This window comes from Phalaenopsis equestris, unplaced genomic scaffold, assembly GCF_001263595.1.
Source record: "Phalaenopsis equestris unplaced genomic scaffold, ASM126359v1 Scaffold000002, whole genome shotgun sequence".
Classification (NCBI taxonomy): domain Eukaryota; kingdom Viridiplantae; phylum Streptophyta; class Magnoliopsida; order Asparagales; family Orchidaceae; genus Phalaenopsis; species Phalaenopsis equestris.
This window is the reverse complement of record NW_018164444.1, coordinates 36,720,430-36,731,518: the sequence shown is the minus strand read 5'-3', so window position 1 is coordinate 36,731,518 and position 11,089 is coordinate 36,720,430. Positions and strand designations below refer to the sequence as shown.

At 32.2% G+C, this 11,089-nt stretch overlaps 1 protein-coding gene across 1 annotated transcript; it reads left to right on the top strand.

Annotated features, from left to right (window-relative positions):
• Positions 1-592: 592 nt before the first annotated feature.
• Positions 593-1,539, top strand: LOC110033462. Its single transcript, XM_020737450.1, has 2 exons — positions 593-814; positions 912-1,539. The coding sequence occupies exons 1-2, from the start codon at positions 730-732 to the stop codon at positions 1,100-1,102; spliced, it is 276 nt and encodes a 91-aa protein (XP_020593109.1). The 5' UTR covers positions 593-729; the 3' UTR covers positions 1,103-1,539.
• The last annotated feature ends 9,550 nt before the right edge of the window (positions 1,540-11,089 follow it).

Below are 11,089 nucleotides of genomic sequence, written 5' to 3'. Positions count from 1 at the left end.
AAATTTTCTCAAAATTTTTGCATTAAATTTCTATTACTCTAAATTTGAACAATTATAATTTTTTTAATATACAAGTTATATATTTTTTAAATATTGTATTATGATATTAAATTATCATTTTAATTTAAATTATATTTTGTACTTATAGTAAATATATATAGGCTTTTTCATTAACACCTCAAAATTATATTTCATAATAATTTTATTTTGAAAAGAAAATTATTATTGAATATTTATTAATGATTATTATATATATATTTTTAAATTATAAAATGCATTTTTATTTATTAAAATAATTAAATTGTCCCGTTGAGCCGGGCGGGTGTATTTCTAAAGAATTCTTTTTTTTTTCAAAAATAATGAAGGATAAAGACCATCTTCTCCTTCAATGAATGCTCTTGTCCTTCTTCAACATTCAATACTTCAAAATCAGAAGACGTGGCAGCAGAAGATCCAATCGTGGAACACGTGTATGGCCATTCTTCTAAGCGCCTGCACCATTCCCAGAGTTTTCCAACGGCTCGATACCGTCACGTGGCGGTTTCCCCGGTCATTGTGGTCCACCTGCTCCGCGCCAGCTCTTTAAATTCCCATCTTTGCCCTTCCACGCTTGAATCGCTTTATGAGCCACCGGATGCAGGCAGTGGTTGGGGGCGAAGCACAGAGACGAGCTCAAGAAGAGGAAGATCTCTGTACGAGCTCCAAGGTATCGCTGACAGCGATCCAGCAATGGAGTGGTGGGATCGAATGATTTCTCCCGCTAGGCGTGTTTGGATCGGCGTCGCCGCTCGCTTCAGCTTAAGGAGGAAGAATGGTAAGTTCTCCGCTGCTCAGAATCGATGAACTTAAGGTTAGATCTGCGATGATCGGTGATCGTGGAGGTCATTTTGTTTATCTTATATGTTTTTTAGGGTTAAAGAAGCTGAGGCAGGAGGTGAGCACCTGCGAGTACGAGGACGTTCGCGTGATGTGGGAGATGCTGCGGAGGAATGAGATTGAGATCGCTGGCTCTCCGCCATTGAACGATCGACAGACGATCAAGCACCGCCGCCGATGGGTTCTGTTTGGTTGGCCTCCGTATAATCTCTGTGCTTGTTTCTGATTGTGTTCCCAGAAATCCAATTAGCGTCCTGTTTCTGTCTCCCTCTTTCTCTATCCCTTGAAATGAGTGATGAGGATTTCTGGTTTCTCGCCGTCCATGCTGGAACTTTTAGCAAGAAAGCTTGTCCGTTCTGTGTTCCGTTTATGTTCCTTCCGTATCGCTAAAATTAAATAAAGCTTTCAAATATGACGAGATCTGCTGTGTTTTTCTTTGTATATGTTAGAAAGTGTGAAGTCTGATGCTATGTTTGTAACTCAGAATCAGTGAAAGGAGCTCGCGCAAGACTTATCATTTATTTGAAGTTAAAGAAAGAAAATCTGTACTGATGCAACAGGGAAAAATATTAAGGGCTTGTGGAGAAATTGATAGTATTCGGCGAAGATGAGATTCAGAGCACATTTTCATTATTAATTTCATCTAATTGTTATATCAGAGCCCAACTTAAAATTATAATAATGATCAATTCAGGCTCTAATTTTTCACGCATCAGCTCGAGGTATCAGCTCGAGACTGAATTTTTCAGTCTGTAATATTTTTTTGAGCTTCTAAACTAATTTAAATCTGCAGTAAAAAGGTGGGATGAAACGGATGCGAGAGTTTCTTTTTTTTAATTTTAAAAATTCGGAAAAAGAATCACATATTTGACCCAATTTCAGGCATTTACATAACATACCGCATAAATCTTAAGATGTTTACAAATCTAGCAGTTTTTATACATACCATACAAGATTTTGCGTCATGTCAAAAATATGACCCTCATTTACAGCTAAAAATGAACCAGTGCACCCTCAAATTTGGCTCGCTTAGAACTCAAAAATGTAGTAATAAATAAACATGAATATTTCTTAAAAATTCAAAATTAAATGAACTAAATTAGTTTATTGTACAGTTAAACAAATAATCTGTTAGATCTTATGGTTGAACTAGAATTTTTTTAAGCATAGATTTACTATTTTAATGAATCATCATGAATTGCTAAAAAAAATTGTATTATGATTTATTTGATTGTATAAGTTTATATCTTTCCCGCTCTTATTTATATATGTATATATAACATAGTATAACATTAGTTTAGAGATTTGTGTAAGTTTAGATTTATTTGATGAAAAATTATATTAGTTATAATTTATTTCTATGAGAATATATCTATTATAGATATTAGATGATATTATTATATTGATAAGTTTATTTCTTATCTAATTTATTAATTTATTCATTTATGTATAACTATTTAATAAAATTTCATATGAAAATTTAGATATTTGTTTGAATTTTTAACTCGTTTATCAACTCATTTAAATATTCGTTCACTCGTCATAAACATTTTTTTTTAATAACTGTAACAAGCCAAGTCCAATTTATGGATATACTTGACTTGAGTACAACCCAATACTCACTCATTTTTTTCTTACAGTGAAATAGATTTGTTTGTCAATATAAAAATTTAGGTGTTAGATATATAAAAACATAAGAATTATGTGGCATGTATGTAAAGTGCCCATAGTATTCAAATTATAGAGAATCGATCTAGTCAAAGTTGAAGGGAAAAATTTTCCATTTTCCCCTTTCACTAACGATAAAGGGGGGAGTCCAAAGCCCAAAGGCATTGAAGATAATTAGCATTGTGTTACGATCATGATAAAGGCGATCGAGACAGTTTCCCCCCTAAAAAGGCAAACATTAGTCACGCTCGAAGCCAATAAGCAATTGAAAGTAGTCAACACAATCAATCTATCTCCTAAACTTGCTCTTCCTCACTGGCCAAAAATCAAACAAATAAAATGAAGATGGATTGATTAAATGAACTAAATTTAAAATGATGATGAAGGATGAATCAACCAACATCAAGATTGACCAACACATACTTCGATGATGATTTGACTTTTACATTCTAGATGTGAAGATGACAGTCCACGATATGATTGTGGCCAGCGAGCGATTATCACAATGGCAGAAGCCTCCAGGCAGTGAGTGACAAAGGAGCAGTATAAGGAAGGATAGGTATACTGATTCGGTCTACTCTAAATATGACTTTGATACAAATTTGAAGATCTCACAAAGATCCAATATTAGTAGTTTTAGTTTTACGGATTCCATCTTTCACGGAATTGGCCTTGCCATCTTTAGATATTTTTCAAATTATTACAAAAAAAAAATAGTAACCCATAAATATCAAAATATATATAACTACAAGCTTGCGTAACAATTTATTGGCTCTAAAAAAATAATGTATTTTAACACGTTATCAAACAGATCTAAAGACATAAAACAACATTTATGAAGCTATGAAACGAAAGAGAAGACAAGTTCAAGGTTGTCTTCTAGCTAGTTAATAAATTAAGCTTTTGTAGGTCTAATTAATTTAGGGATTGATACTTAGATGGTCAAAATTTTCGACTACAATATTGGAAACATGCCCGTTTTCCATACAACTTTAGAAGAACTCATTACGTCAACCTCATCAATAAAAATGTGATAATGATGCCCAAAAAATTTAAAATTAGAAGTTGAATTGAGTTATAATAAAGTTTCAATGGCAGAGATTTCTTCAGTCTAAGCTCATTATAACTTTCCAGTGCACATGCAGACAAAAGTGTAAGCGACTCTCAAATGTGAAAGAATTTTGGAAAGGGTAAAAATCACGGGGCATGGCCAGATTAGAATAATAGACTTGGAAATCGAAAGTGTGAATGCCCACTCTTCTCTTGAATTCGAAAATTTGGGTTTGCAAGAATCGAAAATTACAACTATATAATAGTAGTTTGGCTTCAACAGCCACTCGTGGTTAAGTTATACGAGTTGTAGTTGGTAACTGCAATAATCACTGGTGGATTATTAGTGATTGTTTATCTCACGTTTTCCTTTAAGATGTATGTTTTAGTTGTCAGCTCATTCTTTTACTCTCCTCCCCTATTCAAGTGAAGAATGTTGGTCTATTTATAATTTTTTAGAGTGACATTTTGATAAATTTGACCAACCTCATAAAACACTTTATTAGAAATTCCGCGTTGATTCCCTTGATCACATATTAATTTTTCAAAATTTAAGCTTCTTAATGACCATAGAATTAAATGATCTTAGGCTCGTTAGATTCATCTCGACGAGCTACTCGATTTGACTATAAGCATGCCAAATCCTCGTTGGATTCCTCTCTTCGAGCTGCTTGATTTGACTACAAGCATGCCAAATTTTGAAATCATTTGACTTTCCAGTTAATGCATCAAACCTTCAAGTATACTTTGATCTAGGCTTATTTGCTCTCGGATTGGATTACTTTCAATATCATTAGACTCGCATTGTTGAGATGCAAATTTTAACTATAAATTTGTTGAAATCAAAACTTAAAAGACCCAAAATTTGAATTTGAAATTGAAAGATCTTTTTTACCCAAATTGGATCAAGATTTGTGCATAATCACATAAATTTCATTGGCACGCACACGCGCACACACACGTACACACAACTCTTAAGTATGTACATATTTAACACACAAAGTATGAATTTTTACATTTATATCATCCAAATCTTCCATATCACATAAAGAAAAATATATATCATCATTTTAACTTAAAAAAGTAAAATACACCTCTCCATGCATAGGTAGAGCGGCTAAGCATAAATACATAAGAATTGAGTGGTATGCATGTAAATCTTCCTAAATTGATTCAAAGTTTCTTCCCCTCACCCCACCAAACATTAATATTAAATAAGTGATGGCTCACCCATTAGTTGGGACCCCTACTAAAAAAAGTTAATGATAACTACACATTATCATTAAGATCTCTTCCCCCGAACTTTCATAAATTTTAAGAATAATTACAAAAGCCGGCAAACACACATTCAACGGTCAACAAACTCGTTCATAATGCCCCTCTGACGTGGATGATTAAGGACATTATTCATAGTTTAATTTTTTAATGAAATTTAAATTAATAGGCAGTAATCAACAAAACAGTAGCAGTGGTTGACCTGTCAGAAACTTTGTGCATTACATAAAATTATTATTTATATGAACAGGTTATGTGTAGATTTGTGCATAGACGAACATTACAAACAGAAAATTTAATATTTACATAATTCATCTCATGTATTTACATATCTAACACTTAAAAATTTGATATTTACACTTATAATACTTTGGTGCCATAAATGAAGTTGTGTTTCAACTTTAGAAAAGCTAACAGCGATGTTATTTTTTATGTATATAAGAATGCGTGGTATGTATGCGAATGCCCCAATAAAGTTCTGCATTCAGAATTTTTAACAAATATGAAGGGGGAGAAAGTTAGAATGAATCAATTTGGAGGTGAAATGCATGTGTTATAATAAGACAAATTTCGAATATAATTGAAGGGCGTCACCTAACTAGAACTGAGAGACAATAGATTATGAGTCAATTTTAAATATGTTTCTATGTTATGCAACACCATTCAATGAATTTGCCTTTCAAAATTCATTTAACGGACAATCCTTAAATGATTGGGGTGACAAGTATTGGTGGCAAACGCCACACCTTATTGAGAAATGATATTTGCCATAAATATGGTAAGATCTCTCGCGTAATAAAGACGACTCGATTAGGCTGATAATTAAATGTAAGAATAGAATTTCTCAAACATGTAGTACATTGATTAGAAATGAATTAAAGAATCCCAAGTGTACATAAAAAATTGTGTTAATGCTGATCTTGATGAGAAGCTTATTCTAATGAGATCTAACCGTTTAGAAGAAAAAAAGTACAATAAAGAAGGACCAACCGACAGAGGACTTGGAGGCCCACTTATCCCACCAGGTGTATTTGTTTGAGCAAAACAAGCAAAACCAAAACCGAACAACTCACAAAGAAGACTGAATTACCCTAACCCGAACCCATCGGACTAAAACGAGACAAGCATCTAAGCCAACCACCATAAGAAAGCTGATTCAATACATTGACCTACCTCTTGATAGGTTCCACCAGAGGAAAGAATCAGGTTCCTCAGTATACGCCCATGAAGTTTCCTCATCAATGACTAATAAGTGATCATACAACAGAGCCTCACAATCACCCCGTAGAACCCCTTGTCAAGGAGAGAGCTATCTACCGAGTTACGGTGATTCACATTCTACTCGATAGTCCAATTTCGTTCTGCCAACTGGAGCTCCTCGTCTAGGGATCGAGGGTCGATAGTTAAACTAGATCAATCGATCAACAAAGTCTAACCAACTAAGTTAGCTTTGTCGACCCGAAACTAATCAAATCCAACTGACCAGCAACACGACTTAAGCTTAGCGGGCCGAACTGGTCTTAATGAGCCAAAGTCATTCTAGCCTAGCTGACTTAGTCATAGATTAGCCGAACAATAAGCTCATACATGTAAAATACCTAGAATATCTTGTAATTACAGCCAGTAAAGTTGGGGCAGAAATGAAAATACATATGTTACACTCTCCCATATAAATAGAGAGATCATTTTATAAGAAATGACTAATAGACAAGACTTTTTACTGTTCATTATTGTGTACTCTTCTCTCTTCTATGTCTCTCTCTCCCACCTCTCTCTTTCTATCTCTTTCTCATTTATTATGTTCTATTCTCGTCGGGTGTGATTCAAAACACCAGGATGCTGAGTTTGATACTCTAAAAAGAAAAGATTCTTTTTCATAACTTCGGATTTCTACTGTCCTAAAGCATTCATCGCAATGAATAATGGACAAAAAGTTTCATAACTCCCAAAAATACTACTCATCCAATATAGCCTTTATCTCATGGGCTCATATGTCATTAAATTAATTATACTTGTTAGGATCTTTCTCTCAAAATCCCGAAGTTCTTCATTCAACAGTCAATATTTATAATGATGTGCTTATTGAGATATGGTGAATGCAAAAAATGTATGATATCATAAGTAGAACGTCAGTGTAGCTTCTAACCTTCATTTGCAATTTGCTCAAAACCTAAATATATAGAACAAGTTCATATCTGATTGAGCTACACCGATTTGAAAGCTTCTAACCTTCACTTGCAATTTGCTCAGAACCTAGAAAATTCTATTCTCCACTAGTTTATCATCAACAATTATAATTAATTTGTCTTTTTATATAATAAATTCTCTCCCTATCTTTCCAAAAAAATACCATAAATTCATTTGAGTATTTTATTTATAACACTCTCAACTTATTTATTAATGGCTTTTTGCTCATGTACACTTGAATCTCATAATATATCTACTTGTAATTTTTTACATAACATTCTTAAATCTTATTTTCTCCCATCATCAATCTTAAACCAAATATTTTGGATTGATTTCATGAATTCCCATGCTTAATTCAGTCTTGTTGAGTGTTTCATAAGGTGTAAAATATATTTCACAAAAATCTCTTCACACAACTTCTATTCATACTAATCTTATTCTACTCCAATTTTCTTGTCGAAACCTTCCACTTTAATTTTAGTTGTTTGGCTTATTAGTAAATATTCTAAATTTTGTTGTACAGAACAAGCCCATTAAGAGTGTTTTCAGCTCTTATCTTCAGTAAGTGTTACTCTCATAATCAATTATAATACAACTACTTTGTTAATCTTTTTATAGTTAAACTCAACTTAACTAAGAATAACATTTTTGTAGCCCACAATTAGATCTATATAACATATCAAATCTATTAGTATTTTAATTAAATTTACCTATGGAGTCTTCATGGCATTATAGTATAATTTAGAATTGTAAGGTGCTCATCCATTAACCTTAACACTAGATTTTATATCCCAATCTAAATTTTTATTATCTTTCATAGTACATAAAAAAAAATTAAAATTCCTCGCACATAGATATCACTTGATCTTCTAGCAATACTAAAATATACTCACTAATTTTAAACATGGTAAAATTACTTATTATACATTCAATATTTTTTTCTACTAATCATACCCCATTTATTTTCCTCTAATATTTTATCCATTATTCTACCATTTGGCATGCTTCCGAACATGGCATAACTATATGAATATTTTAAGTTAAAATAAAATAAATCAAGATAGTTTTGCACATCATTGTGTGCATTTTATAATCAGGCAAAAAGTACAAACTTCTTACTGATAATTGCTACAATCACACTTTCATTGAAATAATTTTGATCGCTCTGCAAATGCTTCAATTTTGGTAAGAATTTCATCTTATTATGATAGAGAGAAAACAGGTGCAACATCATTGAAATTAGGATTGAAAACACAAAAAGATAAGCAGTTTAAAGAAAAAAATAAAGTATAACAGTTGTACAAGTACTGCAAAATTATAGCATTAAGAAGTAGAAAAAAAAATTGCATGCATGAAGTTGTATGAATAAAAATTATTCACTGTAAATTATATAAAATAGAATTAGCAAAAAAAACATACTAATTAATGGAATGAAATGAAAAATGAGGGCTCATTTAATGCCACACAAAAAATGGGATAAAGTTGAGGAAGATGTAGAACTAATGATAATGAAGTAATAGATTCTACTCCATGAATTATTTAAATGACCAAATTTTTAATGTCAACCAAAGTAAAGGTAGAGCATATTCTATTCTTGCAATTTCAACAACAGAGGAACATCAACAGTTGTTAGGACAATTTAAACTGATTAATTTGGAGTTACAATTGTAGAAACAAAGAACATTTGAATAGCTAACAATCATCAATTAGTGATATCTATTTTGAATTGATGGTAAAATAAATTTTATAAATAGATTATCTGGATGGGAAAGCTTTGCACTATAAGCATTTTCATCATATCACTTTGCATTTTAAAGATTAGATATGCATTCAATTAATTATAGCATACTTTATATAATTTTTAGTCATATAATAAATCATATGATTGAGATTCATTGAATAAAATAATGAGCTATTGAAGTCAGTTAACTTGTCATTTCTAGTCTCTCTTTTTCACTCTCATGAACTCCAGCTATGTGACCTGACAAGCAACCCTCTTGTGCATATTAACTACAACCTAGTGGTGTACCCTTCATACTATCACACCATCTACACTAACTATTGAAATTCTACTATAACAATTGGTGTATTTCTATGAAAATACGTCAATTCTCTCACCCCCCCTTTATAAAAATTACTTTTAAAAATACTTGTTTTGTTTCAAAAATCTCTGAGTATTAGTTTTCCATAAATTTAGATATGCTTTTTTATTGTCAATCTTATTCTTTACCCTATAATTACACTCTTCAACTATCTACTCGGATATTTGTACGTGAAGATTCAGTCAAACTCATTTTTAATCTTTCATACATATTTTGTATGACATATGAATAAACAAAATAGGTATTGAAATTTTCGCGCTCCAAATTTCTGTTAGTATTATTGAAATTTTCACGCTCCATATTTCTGTTAGTATTATATGATCTTTGTGATGATCATTATTATTTAAATAATAACAATTCTCACTTTTTCCTTAATAATGATCATGAATCCTACTCTTACAAATCATCTAAAGAGTGCATTATATAGATCATATCATGTTCATTATAACAATGATCAAGTATTGATATTGTGACCCTAATAAATCATATCATGATAATCATACATTCTCTCATCAATGATATCATGATCATAATTGATCATATCATGAAGATCAGACCCACCTATCATATTCAGTGCTTCCAACCAAATATCTTCATAAAAATTATGAAGCTTTATCTCGACTATAACAGGCATAATAAGCTTTATCAGCTTGACTATGATGATAAAGCTTTTGCTATGTTCTTTGTAAACTATTTGGGACAACCTGAAAGACAAAAGCCAGCTCTCCAGCCAAAAATCTTCAAAAAATCAATAGTAGTGTAAATCTCTGTCAAAGAATCAATCAAGATAAGTCAAACAAAACAGAAATCAAATTGGTTTGACAGATTCATGTGTTCTCTATTAATTGTAGATTTTTTTAGACGACCAGGCATGTATAAATTGGCAATTAAATGAAAATCATCAAAATAATCAATATCATTTCGCAATGACTAAATCAGTCAGGCAAGACAAAAAAAATAAATAAAGCGAACCAGCTTAAGATCAAACGTAGATACATCCTAAGATAATTGTGGCTCCCAGCTCTGGACTCAAATCAACTCCAGAAAAACCAGAAGTTGGCCAAGATATGATTTATTTTCTGACAGGTTTGATTTTTTTGGAGTTAACGTTAGAAAATATCTGCACCCGATATTAACATCAATTGTGGACTCCGCGTGAAGTAAGACACAGTGGACTCCATAGAGTGCGAAATTGAATGTAGCAATTTTTAGGGAAACTTAAATATATACAACACAATTCTTTTCCATTTACATATCTAACACCCAAAGTTCGATAATTACATTTATTACACTTTAGTATCATAGATCTATGCATGAAATGGTGTATTCCACTTTGACGGTGCAATTTTAATGTGATGTTAAGTATTTGGGTGGTATGCATGCAAATATAATTATTAAGATGTTAGATGTGTGAACACAAAAGAATTGTGTGATATTTATGTAAATGTCCAATATTTTTAATGAACGTGGGTTATGCATACATTGAGACTTCCTAGTTGGAAGTCCGACATTTTAGGAACAAGAAGGTTAGGGTTTTGGAAGCTTCTCCACAAGCAAAGTCGGAGTTTCTTCTTTGTAGGTTGAGTCCGGGGGGTCAATTGTCCCCTTGAATTTTAAACTAACTAGAGTACTTTGCCCCCTTACGTTGCCCTTGCCTCTTCGACTCTTCCACAAACTGACATCGAAATCTTGGCAGAGCACAAAGGCAAGACGCCTATTAAGAAGATGGAAATGTGCGATGAAGGATGGAAGCACATAAAAAAGGAAGATAAGGTCATGGCCATGGAGATGACAAACAGTGTGGTGAAGAACTTTATGAAGGAACCGGCGAATGACTTACTCACGTCGGTGGCTTGATTAATTATGAATTACTTACACCATCAAACGAAGTTCTCGTTTGATGGAATTAATAAATTTAATATCTTATACTG

Excerpts from the sequence above, each read along its gene's own strand:
- LOC110033462 (XM_020737450.1), top strand. The coding sequence starts at position 730 with ATGGAGTGGTGGGATCGAATGATTTCTCCCGCTAGGCGTGTTTGGATC. Across the intron at positions 815-911 it reads CAGCTTAAGGAGGAAGAATG|GGTTAAAGAAGCTGAGGCAG; the intron begins GTAAGTTCTCCG and ends TATGTTTTTTAG.